At 45.2% G+C, this 22,437-nt stretch overlaps 1 protein-coding gene across 7 annotated transcripts in view; it reads left to right on the top strand.

Moving 5' to 3' along the window:
- The window catches only part of NRG1 (neuregulin 1), a 229,031-nt gene extending 207,002 nt beyond the window's left edge, over positions 1-22,029 (top strand). For 6 of the 7 annotated variants that reach the window (XM_034774156.1, XM_034774155.1, XM_034774154.1 and 3 more), the window contains 5 exons: positions 4,950-5,052; positions 8,756-8,882; positions 9,450-9,580; positions 10,417-10,620; positions 16,957-22,029. In XM_034774156.1, coding sequence (XP_034630047.1) covers positions 4,950-5,052; positions 8,756-8,882; positions 9,450-9,580; positions 10,417-10,620; positions 16,957-17,608 — 1,217 coding nt within the window. In that variant the 3' untranslated portion in view covers positions 17,609-22,029. The remainder of the gene's footprint in view (positions 1-4,949; positions 5,053-8,755; positions 8,883-9,449; positions 9,581-10,416; positions 10,621-16,956) is intronic. The other variant, XM_034774152.1, reaches the window with a different exon arrangement.
- Positions 22,030-22,437: the final 408 nt, after the last annotated feature.

Here is a 22,437-nt window from a genome sequence, read left to right as displayed (position 1 = left end):
CTGGTTCTCCCAGCTCTACCTGTGCCATTCTGCAGGCTGGCGTTGGGGAAACAGGCTTGTGACCTGACCCTTCCCACCCACCCCCTTGGGTGCAGAGACTACAGTTGTGATGGGCCGCTGCTAGTGGGTAGGAAGTCTTTGTGACCTGCTTCGCTGTGAAGAGCCAAGCACTGTCTCTCTTCCCTTCTGCAGTATTTCATTTACCTGCCTCTCACGCCATACTCCATTTAAATTATGTCAAGAGAAGCAGGTTACACAGATCACAACGGCTGCAGAATGCAAAGCCTGGAGTGTTAAGTGTTTGCTCTCATACAGCTCACATGGGAGAGCTTAGCATGGCCTGTGATATCCAGGACGACGTGCAGCACTAACATTTCTATACAAACACACACTCTATCCAATATGCAAACCATGCGCTGGCTCTGGGAGCTCCCAGTTGAACTTCTCTGCGCCCCTGGAGGCCTTTGTGCCCTAGGGGGACTCACTGCTCAGGAGGGGGTAGGTGGCATTCTAAGGATAGGGCAGCACCCCAAGGGGGTTGGTGTTTTGGGGTATAAATTGTGCTTGGAGTTCCATAGGGGTCCCACTAGCAATGGATTCATGAAATCAGTGAATCCCCCAGCTGCCCTGGCAATGGCCTTTCTCCAGTTGATGGCATGCCCTTTTAGCGGAGGTGACTGCAGGCACAAGGAGCAGCCAGTCCCCTTCCTTCCCCGGCACATATCAGTGCCGTGACATGTGTAACATACTCAAAAGCTGGCTGAATCTAGCCCAGGATTGCACTGCTCTCTTCCCATGGCTGAGCTCACAGGAGGAGAAAATCTCCCCCTCATAGTGCTTGCCCCACATGCTGCCCTCAGCTGGGAGGAGGGTCGCGGCCTCAGGAGAGGCCGGAGTGCAGCCTGGAGACTGCTCAGAGGCAAAACTGTTTCCCAACCATACGGGTCCCAGGGCATCTGGAGAGGGCACTGGCCCCATCTGTGCTGCTGCCTGGAAGCACAGCTCACTGGGCTGGACTCCCTCATTGTAGCTGCATGCTGTGGCCAAGGTGGATAGAAACCAATCCTGGCCCACCATGTCCTCCCGGCTGCAGGCCATGTGTAGAGTAAGTGCTCCTGGTTCTCCTAGCTCATGCTTCTTGGCAGCAATGGGGCTCATTGGGGCCTGCCAATAAATGTCTGGGTGGGAATCACGGCAAGGCTTAGCCGTATCGGTCTCAGGATAGGCGAGAGACAAGGTGGGGGAGGTAATATCCTGGACCAGCTTCTGTTGGTGAGAGCGACGAGCTACACAGAGCTTTTCCTCAGACCTGGGAAGAGAACTCAGAGCGCCACAGCTAACTACTCGTTTACCACGAGCAGTTAGCACATATTCTAAGGGACTATTCCCGGTGAAGTGGCCCAGATCAGAAGGGAAATTAGTTCTCTAGGCAAGAACGCTGTCACTAAACTAAAGGAGAAGCTCTGCCCTGGCCATCAGACCCACTTCTGCTGCAGTCCTTCAGTCTCCTCCACGTTTAAATTTGGGCCTGGTTCTCATTTACCCTAAGGCCCCTTTACACCACTCAGAATCAGGCTCGTAGAACTTGTCTTGTAGTACCCACAATGCATTGTGCTCCACATCCATGAGGAGGCGGTGGACTGTCAGCGCAAAATTCTCTTCATAAACACACACAAACCACCGTGTCCATTTACATGTTGCACATGACAAGACACCACATGACCACCACTGGACACACCAATGTACCTATAACAAGCCTAAACGTCTCTAACACTGTTAGCGAAGCTATCACAGTGCAGAATTTAGTTTCCATTAAATCAGTGTCAATCTGGTGTAACCTCAGTGACGCCTTTGGAGTGAATAGGATTTACACTGATATAACCCTGAGCAGGACTTTTCCAGAGTTATTTAGAATAAAATATATGCTAATGTCTGATAACATGAAACCAGACTTCCAGTTCAAGTCATTTTGAATTTACATTTAATATACTGTATTTAACACCGTTCTCCTGTATGCTGGTTTATTGTGCCCTCACAATACACCATTTGCTTGGCTAACCAATAAGTACCTTCATGGAAGCCTCTAACTAGCCTAGGCTAGGAGTTATGCTGTATGAGAAATCCCTTCGGACTCTGCTTAAACCTTTTTTTCAAGCATTTCTTCACTCTGTTTTTTCTAGTATCAAGCATGCTGTGCCAGGCCTGCAGTTGACTCCTCAACTTGTAACCTTGTCTTTCCCTGTATTCCATCTTCTGTCTTTTCCTGTCTGTCATGTTTGTTTTGGGCTTCTTTTTCCCCCTTTTGACTTCCTGTTCTTGGATTTTGAGTTCTTTAATAAATTTTGCAGCATTCTAGTTTTACCACACTGACTTCTTCTTCCCCTCTGTTAATACTCAGTGCTATTAATTTTGTCTGACGGTGTTCATGATCTCTTTACCGGTGTTTTGATTTACAATGAGGTTGGCTTGCAGGAAGTGTTCATTTCATGATAAGGTGCATTGTATCATAGAAACTAAGATACTATTTTTTATTTTGGGAAAATCTCCATTCACACTGAAGCTTGCACTCCATGGTTACCTTACACAATTAGTTTCTGCAAGAGTGGCAGGCCTTAAAGGACACACAATATCTGAGAAGCTTTTGTGTACACCCTTGCATAGCCACTACCATTCTGCAGTGGGCAGTACATACACAGATACAGGGTTATGCCTCAACAGTCAACCACAACATTTCTTAAATTACTTAAACAGGTTCTCAGGAAATGATTATTTATTTGTAGGTAATGCAAATCTAGGATTGCTACCTGGATGTCAACTAAATTCTCTGAAGTCCCTTTTCCATTTCTAAATAGTAGACTAACTGGCCCACCATATGTTATGAGTATGATGTATCTTTATTACCAGGAAGTTCAGGCTCTCAACCAAAACTCCTGAATTGGCCCTTTCGCAACGTGAAGAATCAGGACCTTCATGGAGACGTAAGTCCAATCCCCATATCCAATCTCACATTCTCTGATGCCTCACTTTCCCCCTTTACTCAGATCATATGACATAGAAAGCCACATGGATCTACTGCCAATCACTATAACATTGAGCCTAGAAATAGACACCAACGCACACATGTTGGTTCCTAAAGCCTTTCTGACAACCCTCACCTTCTTTCTGAGAGCCTCAGTACCATCAGCTAACTTAAAACTATACCAAGCCACCGCTATAGGCCACTCAGAGGTATAACCCTTCCAGGGACAACCAGTCCCCAATGGCGGGAAATTTCTTCCAAATTCCCTCACTGGGTGCCAGAGGCAGCTCACGGCATACCAAAGCATGTTGTTAATCCTTTGCTTTAGCCATGTCATAACCAAAGGATATGCTGGGGGAGTTCTTCACTGTCTCATGCTGCCTGCAACTCTGTTGACATTGGTGGGTTTGCAAGGGACATAAGTCAGTGAAGCATTTAGCTCCTGGGTTTAAAGAGACACTAAGGGAGACCAGCATTGCCACAAACCTGTATGAAGGGATCAGAGGGCAGGTCAGTGTCAGGTCAACAGTAAGTTGCTGTGCCTAGCAGTGACTTTCCATGCCCCTAGGTTACTCCTGTGAGGTCAGCGGCAGACTGACAGATCAAGGGCACACCAATTAGAACTGCCCCCCTAGGAAACAGGCCAGCAGATTTCAAATCCCATATCCATTCCACCAGGGCTCGCTGCATTTCTTTTTGTTTGTAAATCTCTCTTATGGCTGTTTCCCCGTTGCTGTCAAGGTTTAAGGCCAAGTTCCTACTGGCGTCACAACACTGTTAGGGCCGCTTTTCTCTATTGCTGTGGGGAATTCTGACTAATTCCGGGGCCAAATTTTTTAAAAAGGTCACCAACCTTGGTGACCATTTCAGTCCCAAAGAGAGGGAAACAGGCCAGATTCACGTCGTGTCTTGAGTCAACCCTCAGTTGGGCCCAGATCCGCTCAGTGGGAGTTAGGCACTTAAATGACTATGAGGATCTGGGCCTATGTGTCTCCAGTTGAAAGTTCTAAGCATAACATTTCCCTGCTGCAACATACAATTGATGCTTTCGCCAAGTGTGACGGATGACGGAATGTGAAGGCTGAGCCAATCCAAACATGGCTAGTGCTAATGATTTCTTTAGAGTGGTGAAATATCTGCGAATGAGATCAGTGAAGTAGAACAGGTTTGCTTCAGCGGGCAAGGCTACTCTCTAGCTAGGACCATTCCTTTAATACAAATCTGGATATGTAAGTAATCACACAGTGTTTCTTTGATACAGTGCATCACTAATAATTGCTACTGCCATATTTTGGGGGAGATAGGCTCAACTGGTGAGCATTATTAGGGACCTCTGACCATTTGTCTCATTTTCATTGGTGATACAAATTCAAGCCAACCTCATGTTACGAATGTCAAAAGATACTCTGAAATTTCTCCTGTAAAGACCACTGAGATATAAATTTGATTTGGGGAGGGGGTGTTGGGGGAAGGGGCGACATTGAATGTTAAAACAAAATAAGAGAAGAAGAAACAAGCTAAATTTGTTATCTGGGACTTGGAATTAACCTTTATTCCAGCTGTCTTTGCAAGAGCAAAACATCCAAAGCATTTTCAAATCACATTATTACCTTAGTGCATTGTGTTTTTATTTTCAGCAAATGCTGGTATTTTGTCAATTTTAAAAGTCATTTTTTGGATATTGTTCTAGTTAACAATATAAGTATCTTTTTTTCTTTTACTTGTTATGTTTTTTGGCACCCACTAGCCGCTGATATTGTGTTAAGAGATTAAGTTCTGATCCTGCAGTAGAGTTTTGCCCAAAGTGCGTGGTGATCATGGGTTTGTGTTACTGTGTGATCCTGTGTGGTGGTATGTAGCATGTCCACTGTCATTTGCTTGAATCGTCAGCCTGCATCTTGTAATCTTCTCTGTTTTTGTCCCTTTCTAGAAGCAGAGGAACTATACCAGAAAAGGGTCTTGACCATAACTGGCATCTGCATTGCCCTCCTTGTAGTTGGCATCATGTGTGTTGTGGCCTACTGCAAAACCAAGTAAACTTTTCTCTTCCTTTTTATCTCTGTGATTATCCCTAAGGGCTTTATACCGCAAACCCGCACATGAATGCTTCCTGCCCATTGGACAGTTGTGGGGTGATAGTCAGTGCCTGATTGAAACCTGCCAGAGGCTGGCACTGTTGATTCACACCATTGCTGTATGATGGCCATGTATGTAAGCATGATGATTTCATCATGCAAAGTTAATCTGTGTTTATCTAAATTCGAATGTAAGTGACAAAACTGGAATTAAGTACTGGCAGATACAAATCTCACTCAATAGCAGGTGAAAGTATAGTACTAATTTTATTGTGATATTAGAAATACAATTATATATAATTGTATTTCTAATATCACACCTTGGATGATATCAAAGGGCTTTGCAAACATTAATTTATTAACTAATCCTCCCAATTAGAATGTGAGTCAAACTAACTTTACTGATTTGTTCATTCCTTTTTTGTCACATGTTCATAATTCCCATGGGAATCATGATGGGACAACAGACCCCAGCTTTATAATAATGTGGTTTTGGGAACTAGAAGTAAAAAGATCAGACTAGTTTGTAAGTATTTGAGAACAAGATCAGTGGCAGTAGGGACTTGGAAATCCAAAAAACTAAAGGATTGAATTTGACATTGTTGTAAATATAGACATGTGCTGTTAAATTCTGTAATGTCTCTGTAAATTCTGAGGCTAATGTAAAAAATGTAGGAGCAAGGCCCAGTGAAAGTCAATAGGACTTGTGCTGTCAAATTCTTTTGCTGCTTTTATAAAACTCTTCTAATTGTACCTACCAAACACCAAAATAAAGTATTGTACGTCTACCACATTTGCACAAAGCAGATGTTCCATTAGATTTACTGTTCTAGGACTTGAGCCAAAGCTCACTGAAACCAGTGGGGTTTGGATCAGGCTTCTAACCTACAGCTTTTTAAATATGCACATCCTAAAGTACCTCTCTAGGATTCACCTAAAGCAGGCTGGAATCCAAACCAGCCCTTGATAATCAGGAGGGGCAGGAGATATTGGGAATTGCTGTCAGTGGCCTGTGAAATATTTTTAAAGCATTTTATGAGTGTGAAAAGGGGTCTGATAGGTTAAACCCTCAAAATATGGCATTTGGGAGATGTGCTCCCTCCTCCTCCCTCCTATCTTTAGGAAAACCCCACATGGGTTTGAAAAGAATACGTAAAAAAAGAAAGATCTAGAAATGCGTGGGCATCTTTGCAAATGACACTGCTGATGGAGTGTGAAGATGACATCTAACAGTGAATCTTTAATTCCGAAGTGTTCTATCTGCACAGCAATTAAATTAATGAAGAGACGTCGCAGAACGAAGGATGTGCACATTAGGATTCCCATTACTCTTTCCTCTCAGCTTTCTTTTGCAATTTCTTTTTAGTTAATGTCCTTTAAATGCAAGAAGAATGACACAATTGCATTATTACTGAATGTGAAAAGTAGCATAGACTCATAGGGACATATTCCCACATGGTGCAAATTGGCAGAATTCCATTGACTTCAGCGGAGCTATGCCATTTATACCAACTAAGAATCTGACCCATAAATTATGAATCTAAGCCTGTTTAGGACCCACCGACACTACAAATACACCTGAGTCAGGGATCCTAGTTACCACACAGCTATCCACTAATATGGTTCCAGGTTCTAGCGTAGATGTGACCTGAATCATGTTCCCTAACTTGCCTTAAGTCTTGTGCATTGCAATTGTGTAGTAATCATATCTCCTGACTCTGCTGTATTTGTAGTGCACCCAGGCAACCTATGCTACATCTTGGCCTCACTGGTGCAGGAGGAGTGGAAATCAGTGGTTTTCAACCTGTGGTCCGTGGTCCCCTATGTCTAAGATTTCCAAAGGGGTCTGCACGTCCGTTGGAAATTTTTTTAGGGGGCCGCAAATGACAAAAAGGTTGAAAACCACTGCACTAAATTATAACAAAAACCAAAATGTGCCTCCAGTAATTCATGCAAAAATTATAAAATGCACAGTGTTGAGTAATTCATTCTTTGCATTCAAGCTTCCTTGAGCGCAGCATCTTTGAAGAAGCTTCAGCTTCTAATTTTCCTTTTTTGGCAAGCCTGGAATATCCTCCCTTGAGTTCTGAAAAGGGCTGAAAATAACATGGTTATATCCTGCAGTATCTTATCCTGCTAAAATATCTACACTTCTGAAGACAGCTTGGGGTCCTATAGATGCTATAGGCAAGACCCTATATACTCTGCAGTAAACTGGATCTGAATTTTACACTCAATTCCCTGGGTTCTGCAGCACTATTGCGGAAATTCTGCAGTACCTTCAAACAAATCTGGAGGATATTTTTAAATAAGTATGAAATTGAATAACATAGTTGTAATACTGTAGTCCTGATACATTTTATACTGCAGTTTCAGTCTTTGGTGTGCTATAGATTTTGGTACTGGCAGCTTGTTTTAAGCCCGTACAAGTGTTCATAGAAGGTTTAGCAGCTGAGCAGGGGACATCGAGGTTGTGGTCTAAGAAGAGGAGTCCGAGGCATTTTGAGATTGTGGCAGAAACACAATAGTTGGATGTTTTTGTCAAAATAGCAGTGAACCTGTTAACAGTGTTGACATCAATGTGACAATCACTAGGTTTCAGAGTTAACATGTCATTTACATGAATGAGGCAGTTCACAGAGCTGTCAGGGGGTCTGCACACTTCGGCCAACCTCACTTCATCAGTTAGCACTTCATTAATAGTTTCAAGATTTCCTCTGCAACCATAAAGACACTAAATATATTTTTACATGAAAGCTTGAATTGTAGAGCACAGTTCTGTGGTAGGGGGGGAAATTCCTTGGCAAATTCTGTAGACGCACTGTCACAGAACACGCAGTATGAAACATTGGGCTACCTCCTGTCTTGACTGAGAAAAGTCATCATAGTAACCCGTTGCTAGCTGCAAGGCTGGCAGAAGAGGTACAGGACTGGAGGGCTCCTGGTGAGCAAGATGCAGGGTGGTATTTGCACAGGATCTGCGGCTGCCGCCAGTGCAAAGCATTAGCTGCTGTTTGTAACATGGGTGCTCCCTGACTCGGATCCTAGACCCATAGGACCAATGTGTTACAGATGAATCGTTTCCAGCATGTCCATCCAGCCCATGCTATTAAGTACATAAGCAGTCTGCATGATACCAGATTGCATTTACATGCACAAGCAAAGGCAGAAGCATGGTCCACTGTGTTTTGTGCTTTGATTGTGTAGTGATGAAGAATGGCAGCTCAGTACAGTAGAAGGAAACCAAGCTATATATAAGTCAGTGGACTGTCAGATCCAGAATGTCACCTAGAATCATAGAATATCAGGGTTGGAAGGGACCTCAGGAGGTCATCTAGTCCAACCCCCTGCTCAAAGCAGGACCAATTCCCAACTAATTCCCAACCTAGTCAATCTGATCTTCAGAGGAGAACTGCTTCTGAAATGGAGTAAGTTTTGGAAGTAGATCTCTTCCTCTCCCACCTTTCCCTGGCTTCTGCAACTCCCTTCACTCCCACACACACGTTCCACAGCTCTGCCAGTGCTTATAACCCTGGTATTAGGAATTGCTCAGAGACTCTCCACAATGGGAAAGGGTTGACAATAAAGTGGTTCTATTGTGCTGGATGGTGCAGCTGTCTTTCTTTTGTCTAATAAAACCATTTCCCTCTTTCACACACAGGAAGCAACGGAAAAAGTTGCACGATCGTCTTAGGCAGAGCCTGCGCTCTGAGCAGAACAACATGGTGAACATGGCCAATGGGCCCCACCATCCCAATCCACCGCCCGAAAACGTCCAGCTAGTAAATGTAGGTAGCCACTGCATTTATCTGAGGGCTTTTCAACTGCTAGCTGCTAAAAATTAATGATCAGGGTTTCCAGGAATTGGGATTTCTCCACCAAGAAATGATTAGAAACTTTTAAAGAAATGATTCTAATGTACAGTAAATTCAGAGCATTTTCATGTACAGCCATTTCAGAAGAACATTGGATATCAGTCACTAGCTTGCTCTGGATCGAAGGCTGAGATGTTAGAATACCAGCCTTAGCAGAAGAAACTCAGAGCTCATAGCCACAGTACTTTAAGGAAGCATGTCTTTGGAGAGGTTTCTCTACATATAATGTATCAAGTGGATAGTTAATCTTGCTAGTGTGGACTAGGCTAATTGCCAGTTGGTAGATCGCGATGCTTTTTGTTTTGTAGTCACCAGGTTATGAACAAACCCATTTTCTTGTTCTTCAAGCCACCAAAGGCTGGTGAATGTTGCAGGGGTAATGCTCACCCAGGGCCCAAAATGAATATCTGAACAAAATGTGTGTGTGCAGATGTGCTGGACGTTCCCCTGTGTAAACTTGAGATACCTCTGTTTCTTCAGCAGTATGTATCTAAAAATGTAATATCCAGTGAACACGTCATTGAGAGAGAGACAGAGACGTCGTTTTCCACAAGTCACTACACCTCGACAACGCATCACTCCACCACTGTCACCCAGACGCCCAGCCATAGGTACCAGAATGAGAAAACAAACCTCCCTGCCTAAGGAGAAACGGGTGTTGGATGTCAGTTCTGCCACCATTGCCTAGAGCAGATGCATAAAAATGCACTGGTCATGGGGTTTTAATCTAAAGATGTCTGGTACTTGACATCCTGCCACTGAAACTAATTATCTTCCTGGGAGCTTCCCAAGAGCCCTAATGATTGTGTGGAGTTCCATTACTGGTACTGTGAATTTTACTATACACAAATTGTTGAATTGGGGAGATACTGTGTGTTGTTGGAGATACTGTGAGATCACGTAGTATGGTTCTGGCTTGGGTTCTCAAACTTGATTGCAGTGTGACCCCCCCCTTCTGATAAAAATTACTACACAACCCCAGGAGGGAGGACCAAAGCCTGAGCCCAACCGAGCTCTGCTGCCCCAGCCCAAGGGGACCTGTAGCCTGACCCCACCGCCCGGGCTGAAGCCAAAGCCTGAACCCCACCACTCACGGTACCCAGCAAGACCAACACCAGCCCTGGTGACCCCATTAAAACAGGTCCCGCTGGGGTCCCAATCCACAGTTTGAGAAGCCCTGCTAATGACTGGAAAACTCTTTTCCACCCCTAACTTAACCACCCGCTGATAGTCACAAAAATAAAACCATCTTGTCATTTGTAGGATGGCAGAATTCACGCCAACTAGGGTCTTCAATTGCCATAACCGGTATGAGTTTGACAGGCATATCCCGAGCTGCATGTAGCCCTTACTCTCCCATTCTTAAACTTCAGTTAGTTTGCTTTCTCCCGTTCTGAATTTAAAATAAAAGCCCTTTCTCTCCTCTTTTCCCCCTCCCCTCCATCAGTTGGAGTAACGGTCAGACGGACAGCATTATCTCAGAAAGCCACTCGGTGCTTGTGAGTTCTTCTGTAGAGAACAGCAGGCACACGAGCCCAGCAGGACCCAGAGGACGCCTCAGCGGCATAGGAGGTCCACGAGATTGCAACAGCTTCCTGAGGCATGCAAGAGAGACCCCTGACTCCTACCGAGATTCGCCTCACAGCGAAAGGTACGACAAGAAATTCATTTTGCTCCCTCTAGCTGCCAGGGCAAGGTGGGCTTGAAGAGATTCAGAGTGAATCCTCGTGCCTGGGGACCAGAGAGAAAATTCTGTTTCTTTAGGAAATGCTCCTCCTCCTTCATAAATGTGCCGAGCAGTGCCCCATTAATCTCTCAAATATGTTTCTTCCCTTCCTTCCTCCTCTGGTCCTGGCTCATGGCTACTGGGCAGTCGCTCACATACGGACATTTGCCAGAGGTTTCCACTGCATATGAAGCTAGGAAAGGAGCTCAAAGGGAAACCTTTTGCTTAGTTCTGTTTCTCGGTTGCTTCCTGCATCCAAGTAAGGCAGCCTATGGAGTTTATCAGAGACAAAAGAGGAAGATAAAGAGGATTGATTGATCCACTGGGGGAGAGATTTTTCAAAGGCACCGATGTACCTTAGGAGCACAAGCCCCTTTGTCTTTCAGTGGGATTTCTGCTCCTACACCCCTTAAGTGCTTTTGAAAATCCCCCCCCCCAGGTGTGTTTGCAAGTAAAAGCAAGACTAGAACTGAAACTGGGTAGGATGACTGACACTACTGGAGCATCAGTACAGATAGCAGCAGCCTATGTGCACAGGAGAGATACAGGCAAAAGGGAAAAATGAACGAATATTTACAATACCTGGGAAGTGCTGTCGTTCTTGTTGTTATTATGGAAGCACAGGAGAGCCCCATTCAGGATCTTTGGTGAGGCACTGCACAGTACAAACGTACAGAGACAGGGTCCCTGCCTCCAGGAGCTTACAATTGGAAAGGACGAGTGGCATATGAAGGAGTGGGGGAGGGGCATACTGTCAAATACAAACCATTTCTTTATACTTTGTTGTGTTTGCAACTTTTAAAAATAATTATAAATACATTAAGGTAGCACCAGTTATCCCCGTCTGCCCTTTAAGCCCTCATTGATGGCCCTAACTTAACGCTGAGTGTGATCATAGAGTTCTGTGGGTTAGGATATAAGAAAAATGAGAACAAAACATTCCTAGACCAACTCTCTGAGTGTTGTGAATTCACAGGGGGGGGGGGGTTAACTGCCTGTCTGTGGTAGCATAAATACTGCCAGATAAGCATAATCACAGAAGCTCTTGAGTTGTGCAGGAGACACTTTCATGATTCAAAAAGTAGCATGTGCAAATGACAGCAGAAGGCAACTATCTTGCATTGGTTCTTACAGATCTTGAGGAGCTGGTTAAGACAGAGAAGCTTGAATAACAGGCATGAGCTCTATGAATGTAGCATGTAGGACTGCAAAACAGAGCTAATGCTGTGTCATGACTAGCTGTCGAATTATTGTGAAAAAACTGCCTGTCATTTTACTCTGGAATTTAGCTTTCAAGAAATGCAGCGTCTGGCAACTCCCAGCTATGGCCCTGACCCAGCAGAGCACTTAAGCACATGCTTAACTTTAATCATGTGAGTAGTCCTGTTAATATTGATGGGCTCAGTAAAGTATAAAGTTAAGCATGTGGTGATGGGTTCAACTTACTGCTGTGGTGCCTCTTGCTGGCCGTCCTGGGAATTAGCTCGGGGTTGCCAGTGCACCCTCCTCAGGTGGTGTCTTGCCCGTCGTCACTCCTGTCTCCGCGTCCAGGACCCGCGTCGCTCCCTGACCACATCGTCCTCTTCCAGTCGGCTCTTTCCTCCCTTCCGGGGGACCAACAGACCTCAATCCAACCTGCCTCAGTGCCAGTCTGTAGTCCAGGTTCTAGACACTCATCTCAGTGGCAGACTGCAGTCCAGGTTCTAGACACTCATCTCAGTGGCAGACTGCAGTCCAGGTTCTAGACACTCATCTCAGTGGCAGTCTGCAGTCCAGGTTCTAGACACTCATCTCAGTGGCAGACTGCAGTCCATGTACTGGCACTTAGCGAAGTGGCCAGTGGAGGAAAGAGGGAGGAGCCTGGGCCTGCCCGCTGACCCAGGGACCCTATAGCTGGCAGCCACGTACTGCCCCTGCTCCAACTCCACCATCTCCTTCCGTGGTCCACTTCCCCACAGCCCCAGCACCTCCTCTGCCCTTGTATCAGGGCCTCAGTCTGGCAGCCGTCAGCCTGGAGCTTCGCCTACTCTGCTGTCCCTGCCCAGCACTGCTCTGTCCATGGTGCTCCAGCCTTCTAAGCAGCCAGTCTTCCTCCCGCAAACTCCAGGGAGTGACTGCCCCCTCCTCTGCTCAGCAGCCCCTTCTTATGTATCATTAGTATAGCATATTTGATCTTCTGGGTGAGAAGAGAGGATGTTGTTTGCACTGCCCTTCTGGAGTGTCTATGTTACCCTGGGCAGCATTTTGACACATTAGCAGTCTTTTCAGGTATATAGCTTTTCATTCTAACAAGGAGAAAGAGGGCACCGCATCTCCAGTATTGCATTTCCTCCAAATAACATTCCAGGGGGAAATAGAGGCTGCATTTTTACAATAAATCACCAGTCAGTTATGGCCCAAACCTGTGCTTGATGTGCAGGGCTGGCTCTGGCTTTTTTGCCACCCCAGGCCGGAGCGCCAGGGGGAGGGCGGAGTGCCCACCATGGCTCTGCTCTCCCCGGCGGCCAGAGCGCTGGGGGGAGGGTGGCGAGCCCGCCGCGGCTCCGCTCTCCCCGGCGGTCAGAGCCGGAGCACCGCACCGCGCTGCCCCCCTCCAGGTGCCGCCCCAAGCACAAGCTTGGTGGGCTGATGCCTGGAGCCGTCCCTGTTGACGTGACCATGAACCCTGGGTGTTAAATTAGGCCTCATCTATCTTCAGCCTGCAGGAAATAAATGGCAAATTATTTCTGGAAGATGGGGGGGAGAGAGACTCTAGATTACAGCTGAATTGGAACCATAAAAGAACCTGTTAAAATAAAAATGCAGATTCCCTTCTCCTCTAAGACTTTGGTGCGCAGGGAGTTAGTGAGACAAGAATATATTCCTTCAAGGCTTTGATCTCTACAGTTAACCTGAGTCGCATCTTAATTTTACTTTAAAAGCTAAATAAAGGTTGAGGACCAGCTCCTCAGCTAATGCACATTGGCCTGGCTCCATTGAAGTCCCTGGAGCGACACCAGTTTACACCTGCTGGGCACCCACCTCGTAGTCAGTAGAACATATGCTGCATCTCACACCAGAGAAGCTTGTAGAAACCATCTCCGTGGCTGACCTAAGACCTGGTCTACACACTGTGATACAGCAGGGCCAGGGAGCAGCAGGAGAGTTTTAGATGGGAGGTATATAAACCCTAGGATGATCAAGACCTTATTCCCTGTGGACCAGGGAAAGGTTACCACAGGGTAATTGGAGTACCTGGAGCCAATTAAGGCCCCGCCCAAGACCTAATAAAAACAACCCTGCTTCAGTCAGACAGAGAGAGGGAAGGAGAGCTGACTAGAGTTTGTAGGAGTATTGCTGTTAGCCAGAGGACCAGGGGAAGGGAAACCCTGCCCAAGCAGAGCAGAGGGACTCCCCTGGCACAGAGGACTGAGGGAAACCCTACCCAAGGAGAGAGAGAGTAAGCAGCCAGCAAAGCTGAAGGGGCTGGGACCCGGGGTAGGAGAGCGGACCTGGGTCCCTTCTCCACTCCCCTCTCTCTGTCCCATCGAGGCACTAGCAGAGCCCATAACGCCCTGGAATAGGGGCAAGGGGCGGCACCCTGACCCACCACACCAAGAAAAAGCACAGGACCCACCACAGTAGCATTGGCCATTTGCCACAACACAAAGTGATTTGTATTGGTTTCGCTAAACCAATTTGCATCTCTGTGTGTGGATCCTCTTATATCAGTTTAAACCTTGATTCTATCCGTTTAGTTTATGTCGGTAAATTTACAGGCGCATACTAAACAGATGCACCCAGTTTTAAACCGGTATAAGTGTCATGGGAACATATGCCATAGGGCTGGAAAGGACCTCCTGAGTCTTCAAGGCCAGTCCCCTGCTGTGACAGGAAACTCCATCATATAATCCCATTCACAAACGTATCACGCTCCATCCAGGTATGTCTCTATGTGTGCATCAATACACAACACTGGACCAGTTTCACTACACCAAATGAAGTGAAACTTCCTGTCAGCAGCAGTTGTTGGGCAGAAGCTTCTATCCCTTGAGCACCAGCTATAGAAAGATTTGAATAGATCAGAGAGCTCCTGAATATAAGGAAAAAGAGGGAATGATTTTATTCTGTTATTTGACACACAGATTCATAGATTCATAGATTATAGGACTGGAAGGGACCTTGAGAGGTCATCGAGTCCAGTCCCCTGCCCGCATGGCAGGACCAAATACTGTCTAGACCATCCCTGATAGACATTTATCTAACCTACTCTTAAATATCTCCAGAGATGGAGATTCCACAACCTCCCTAGGCAATTTGTTCCAGTGTTTAACCACCCTGACAGTTAGATCTATTCGTTCCTCTCTGGTCTCACGGTGGCCATCTTGATTCATTGCCACAAATGGTTACAGCTGTCACTTTTTTCCTAGAAACAAAGGGTAGATATAAATCAGCAGAGCGCCACTGAAAGCCATGGAGCTACACCAGTTTACAACAGCTGAGAGTCTAACCCAATTTCCCCTCTTTCCAATTAACCTGCTGTGTTTAATCAAGGGGAATATGCAGAACTGAGTCATGCTTTGGATGACAATTTTGGCTTTAGACTGATTTTGATCATTTCAGACTCAGATAACTATTCACCAATTAAAAATAAAATGCGCTTATCAGCGGTAGGCCTACAACGTGTATTAGTGGGTTTGTGCGAGACGTACCGCTTGGGTGTGTCTTAAATTTGGATCCAACTGAAATTCAAGCAGGTGAAGTTCAGGGGAAGGGAAAACAGACAAAACCAAACCGTGTAAAATGTCGTGCTGTGCACTGTGCCTTTGATCAGGCATTTTGAGCCAGCTCCTCAGGTGGGGTGAATTAGCCTGGCTTCCCTGAGGGCAGGGGAAGGACACTGATTTACACCGACACAGGATTTGGCCCTTTGTCTTTCTTGTTTGAACGTCAGTAGGACTTTCGTTTTAAAGGACGGCTGCCTACCTGGAAGCTTAGCTCCATTTATAAAAATCACCTTCAACTGCTAACCTTCCCCAGAAAGATACCAAGGGACTCTGAGTAAATTCTCTAGAGGGGCCATTAACATTGAGCCAAAGCGTCCTTTGTGTCGGCTCTTGTTTCCACACAGGGGACAGGAAATGCTCTGTGTTTTGATTTCTGAAGCTGTTGCCGGATCATTCTGTCAAGGGGCTGGCTCCTCATGCCCCCATAGAACTGGCAAGGAGATTGTGTGCAGGGGGGGGAAGGTGTGTCCTGGAAAAAGACCTTATAAGGATCATATTCCACGTAAGGAACAGCTGCCATTTTAAAACGCTATTTTACGCATTTAAAAGCCAGCTCAGTGCTATAAGACAGGAATTACAGTGTGGAATGGTTTCTCCAGGGGTCAGCACCCAGATGCTTCCACTGAACAAAGTGGAGATTCCTGATCATTTTTGAAACCCAGGCCCGATATGTTTTAACAATAGGGGTCCACCTAAGTCCTCTGGTTCCAATTCTGTAAAGTGAGTGAGTAAAGGTGGCACAATCTGCCCCTCTGTTTTTCCCAGAGGTATGCAGGCTCAAGCTTCAGATAGCCTCAGCTCTGCTGATTTTAGTTCTTTATCCCTGCTCATTCCCTCAAGTCCCAGACACAGGGCAAATGTTGCCTGGAAGAACAAGCACTGTAGTTTTTATAAACCACTTGCAACTGCATTGTGTTTCTTTCATCTCCTGCTCCCTAACTCCCATCGCTGGACTCACCAAAGAACTGAAAATACTTCCTCCGCTCTTCCAATAGCCCTACACTTCTGGTTTCATCAAATTCATCTCCTCCCTCGATTTTCCCCATAAGCACAAAAGCATTCTAGACTAACATCCCATGTGGCTAATAACACTGGGAATGTCTGTCTGTCCGGTGCATTGATTATGGGAGCATTGACAGAGGCTGCTGCATTTTTCAGTGATGGCCTAAATGAAAAGCAGTATGCATGCCCTACTGCCAGGATTATCCCTGCATGCAGCTACATGCACATGTCAAATCCACAGCTTGCATGCATGCATGCAACATCCACTGCGCAGGTGCAAGGCAAGCACATGCAAAAATACATATTGACTATTGCATGCATTAGAAAATGAATTCCTTTATTCCCAAGGGTATCGCACGTGACATCACAAACATGTGGGACATGGATAATATGGCAATGATTTGTTCCTCAAAGGTGGCCTTTCTTAATGTTTTCTCTTATGTTTATTCCTTCTCCACCTTTATGGGGCCTTTTTGTATGTGTCCTTATTCAGGTATGTATCAGCTATGACCACACCGGCTCGCATGTCACCTGTTGATTTCCACACTCCAAGTTCTCCAAAGTCCCCCCCTTCAGAAATGTCTCCACCGGTATCCAGTTTAACTGTATCTGTCCCTTCTGTGGCGGTCAGTCCCTTTATGGAAGAGGAGAGGCCTCTGCTTCTGGTGACGCCACCTCGGTTACGGGAGAAGTATGACCATCACATTCAGCAGTTCAATTCCTTCCACCACAACCCCGCCCATGAGAGCAACAGTCCGCCACCTAGTCCTCTGAGGATAGTAGAGGACGAGGAATATGAGACCACACAAGAGTATGAGCCCGCACGGGAGCCTCCAAAGAAACTAGTCAACAGCCGGAGGGCAAAAAGAACAAAGCCCAACGGCCACATTTCCAACAGATCAGAAGTGAACACCGACACAAGCTCTGAGAGCAGTAGCTCTGAGAGTGAAACAGAAGACGAAAGAATAGGTGAGGATACACCTTTCCTGAGCATACAGAACCCCATGGCAACCAGCCTAGAGCCAGCCACTGCATACCGCCTGGCTGACAGCAGGACTAACCCAACTAGCCGGTTCTCCACACAGGAAGAATTACAAGCAAGGTTGTCCAGTGTAATAGCTAATCAAGACCCTATTGCTGTATAAAACATAAACAAAACGCATAGATTCACATGTAAAACTTTATTTTATATAATGAAGTATTCCACCTTTAAATTAAACAATTTATTTTATTTTAGCAAATTCCACTAATAGAAAACAGGAGGGGGAAAAAAACTTTTATAAATTAAATATATGTATGTACAAATGTGTTATGTGCCATATGTAGCAATTTTTTACAGTATTTCAAAAATGAGAAAGATATCAATGGTGCCTTTATGTTATGTTATGTTGAGAGCAAGTTTTGTACTGTTACAGTAATTGCTGTTCCACGGTATTTTGCAGAATCTTCCGACCTTCAGTTCTCCTGGCTTTTTTGTGCATTGCGTCATGGTAACTGGACGTATGATTTGCAAGAATTGCAAAAGTCCCTATGTTTGCTTGTAGTAGACTGCCCCCCCCCCAATCAAAATACGCTGTAATGACATACCCACCAACAAAACAAGACTGTTGTCTTCTATAAGAGGTTTTATTTGCTTTCCGTATCTGAAATGAGTTGTGTCTGCTCTCTGCCAGCCAAAAGGTTTGCTTCATTGGGCACTGGAATAATAGTACATCAAAAGCATGCTACTATTAATGACAGCAGGATAACAAAAATTGCATTAAATAATGTTACATAGTAGAAAGAGAGTAATACTGTGATTTTAAACTGAATATATTATTAATCAGAGATCAGCTTGTACTCACTAGGAACTGTCATTACATTTTTTTCCAGATATTAATTGTCCTAGTTATCCCTTAGGAAATGGGCTCAGAGTAGCAGAGGCTGTGAACCCGGTAGTCTACAAAAGAACAAGATTTCTATTAGCTTAAGTTACTGGGAAAAACACACCAGGTATCTGTAACCAGACAAGGAAACGAACTAGCTGGGAAAAAAAGCCACCAATAAAAGTGTAGCCATTTTTACCTGTATTTTAATGTTGATTTTTAATAGACAGTTATTCTTTGTTTTCAAAGGGACACAGTGAGAACCACACCCCCCCAGCAAACCTGTAACCATAACTATTCTGTGACTTGTTGGAGCTGCTCTTAGTAGGAGAGTCATACTTGTCCATAGAAATGACTTGCAGCCAAATCAATTTGCTGAATAGTTAAAAGGAATCCTGGTGGGAAAGACAGAGCAGAAGACGCATTGAGTTCATATCTGGTGACCTGATTTTTTTTTAATAGTTCTATGAAAAGCCCATTTCTGTAAACAAACACGCTGCGTTGATTAGCCCCACAATGTGCATGGGTATTTGTGCATGTGACCAGGGATTGCATTAGAATCTTTGACTGGTAATAGCCAAGTTGTGGTATCAATACTGGAGTTATTGCCCCCTTTCAGACAGAAGCAAATCGCCTCTTTTGCACCGAATCCTGATCAGTTTAGTGGGGTGACCCCCTCTCCTTTGAGTTTGATTTGACATTCAGCTGGCACAATGCAGACTCAGGGCTGATATAAATAGCAAGCGTTCTGCATGGACCCCTGGGAGTATGACTAGGAGAACATCAGTGCTGTAAGTATGACGGATCCTAAATAGGAGGCATTCCAGGACAACAAAAATTTCAGCCATGATTTACTCTTCCTTCCGATCCCAGTTACACTGATGTAAATCCGAATCTATCAAGGCAATTATGCCAGATATACACCAGTGGAACTAAGATCGCAATTCAGCAAACCTCTAAGCACATGCTTATCTGTGGCATGTGCTCAAGTCCCATTGACAGCAATAGGACGTGAGTAAAGTTAAGCACCCACTGAAGTGCTTTGCTGAACAGGGTTGGACAGCTCATTCCAGCAGAATCTGGCCAATTGTGGTAAATGAAGCTACTCAGGACTCTGGATGAAGGCGGGGAGTGACAGTCCTGTATTATCAAAACAGACAGCATCAGCTTCACTTTTGCTGTGAGAGGAGAGTTCTTAGCCATCTGATCAAGCAGACTGAGAGCTTAGGACAGTAGGGAAATAGTGACAAGATTACAAGGGAGAATCTTTCTGATGGAAGGGAAAGCAAGGGGAGGTGATTTTCAGTGAGAGAGCTCAGGCAGTGGGCTCAGTTGTACTTGCATATCGCTGCGCATTTAAAAAGCATATGGGAGACTGCAGAGTTTTTAATTAATGTGTTACCAAGACTCAGATCCCTTCCCAGTTTTCCCTCCTCTTTTGTATTCATTGCTGTATTTTCACTGTGCTTACCAGTGTCTTTGTATTGCATCTGCACAGAACCAGGGCCCTGTGTAAATTCTGAATGCCTGGCACTCATTTCATATGTTAGTCATTATTATTGTTGTAGCAGTCTCCGCAGAGTCCAGGGCCCCATTGTGCTAGGAACTGTACAAACAGATAGTAAGAAGAAGTGGCTGGGGTTTTCAAAGAGGCCTACGTGATTTAGGAACAAAAGTCTTATTGTCTGTCAATGGGACTTGTTCTCCCAAGTCACTTAGGCGCTTTTGAAAATTCAACCCAGTCCTGCCCCAGTGAGTTTACTAAATAGACTAGACAGCCAAAGTGTGGGAGGGGAAAGAGAGGGAAACTGACCTGCCCAAGGGTGCACCACTGGGAATAGAGCCCCGATCTCCTGGGTCTGCATTCAGTGCCCCATCCACTGAATCACACCATGTCTTGGTGACCTTTGCGGCTTCTCACAGATTAATGGTGGGGGGGGGAGGGTGATCACATGAAAGCAGAGTAAATTACTTACAACATTGAAAGTATTATCAAAGATTACAGAAGGGCACTACAAAATGGAAGTCTGTGCCTTGTGCACGTGGAACACCTGGGGAAATCTGTTACATTCTTCTGATTGCATTGTCTAGCTCTCAAGCCAAAGGAGCTGCCCCAGCATACAGGGGGAGTGACGCACAACAGAGCACGAGCCCTGAGAGCTTTAAGCTGGGGTTTTCAGAGATGCGTGTGCTCAACGAGTGTCAATGGGAGCTGGCTCCCTTTGGAAATCCCAGCAAAAACCAAACCTGTGTTAAGTCAGTAGAGTTACCCTGGTTTTGCACCAGCATAACATAGCAGAATTTGGCCTCTTGCATGAGCCATATTAGTAATACGTACTGAGAATGGTAGGACACAGCTCTGCACAGTCTGAGTCGAGGTTAACGAACCAGTAACATGGCTAACCCTGACGCTGCTGCGGCCTGTTGCCTCCTGGAGACGGGCTTGAGCCTGCAAGAGGTGCTGAGCAATCCCTGGACCTGCTGCTCACCTCACAAGACTGACGGGGTGGAAATTCAGCTCTCAGCATTAGAGCAAACATGCTTTCCGGTGACAGGCCAAGTCATCTCTTGGGGTCATTTGCTGCACTCTCTGTGCTACTGGGGTCCCTTTAACAATGTACAACCCTCTGGCAGCCATGCCGGCCCTCTGCTAAAACTCACAGTAAGTGCAACAGCAATCCGAGGGGAACGAAGACTCTGTGGCTGTAAAACCACCCTGAGTTCTATGACCATGACATTTACCCCACCAGGACGTATTTATTCTGAGCAGTTTTACATTTTGGGAAATTCTGCATGATTAGAGGATCCCGTCAGGGGTGGACAATGGAAAGTGGTGCGTAAAACATGGTGGGGGCCCGATCCTCAGCTGGTGTAGATCAGTACAGCGTCACGGCTGCTGATTGACACTAGCTGAGAATCTGGTCCTTTATCCTCACATTTGTGTTTTCCCCCATCTCCCACCTCATCCCACAAAATTTCTCCCTGGGTGTGAAAGGACCAGCATTTCTCTTTGCTTTGCCAGGGAAACAATAAAACTTCCTTTCCTGTCTCTTGTTTCATGACAATGAAGCATCGTCTCCTGTTTTCATCCAGCTACTATATCTTTGTACGGATTATGAACCATTACTCGTGCATTCAGAACAGCAAATCTGTGCCTGCTAAACGGGCAAGTCGCCCCTGGCAAACATAAACAAAGCCTGTTCTCTGTCTTCGATACTGGCTAGATTCCATCAGCCACATTGATTTCCAAGGAGAAGAGCACCTATGAAATGCTGCAGAGAAATGCAGACAAAGAAAATGGCCACATATCATTATTTTAATGATATATTCTGTTGTAAATACATCTTGTACATACTTGAATGTTTTCCTCCATCATTTATTGTCTTTCTGAGTTACGTGTCAATGATGCTCTCTCAGTTCCTTGTGTAACACTGTAAATACCATAATGTCCTTTATTATTTATACTTAGGCATTTAACACAGAGAGAGATGGCTTCATATTATTTTAAGCTATATGTCAGAAATAGGGTTTGTTTTCCTTTTGCTTTAAAATTGTCATGTATCCTCTTGTTTCTCTTTTCCTTTAAAAAAAAAAATAATTTATTGTTGAGAAGAGAGGATTGTATCTGTAATGAAACTGTTCAAAGAATGCACCCTGGAAGGCCGCAAGGTACTGATAAACTAAAGAATTTATTATCCCAACTATGAATCAATAAGCAATTGTTGATTTATTTAAGGTTATATTGTTCATTTGCAGTCAGAGAGGTGCTGGAATAAATTGCTACTGTGTAGTACTGGCACAACTGCTGAGCAGACTCCATTAGACCTCACCTCTCTGGCTCCCTAGTCCAAAGACTGCGCCGCGGTTACAAAGCTGTCTAGCTCCCACATTTTTTTGGGTGAGTTAAGTTCTTTTGCTGTCATTTTTGCCTGATTTTTCTCTCGTGTCCCAGTTTCTGGAGTGGAGTTTGCCACCCGGTCTGCTGTCTGTCGCCTTTGTTCATAGAGATTGCCGGTCTAATTGCTGCTGAGCCGTTTGGCATTGACCGGGGTTCAATAATAATTAAAAAAGAAAGTAAAAAAGGAAGAAAGAAATTCTCCAGTGGCATG

This window comes from Trachemys scripta, chromosome 6 (genome assembly GCF_013100865.1).
Source record: "Trachemys scripta elegans isolate TJP31775 chromosome 6, CAS_Tse_1.0, whole genome shotgun sequence".
NCBI classification, from domain to species: Eukaryota; Metazoa; Chordata; order Testudines; family Emydidae; genus Trachemys; species Trachemys scripta.
The sequence above is the reverse complement of the archived record's forward strand: the minus strand, read 5'-3'. Positions and strand labels throughout refer to the sequence as shown.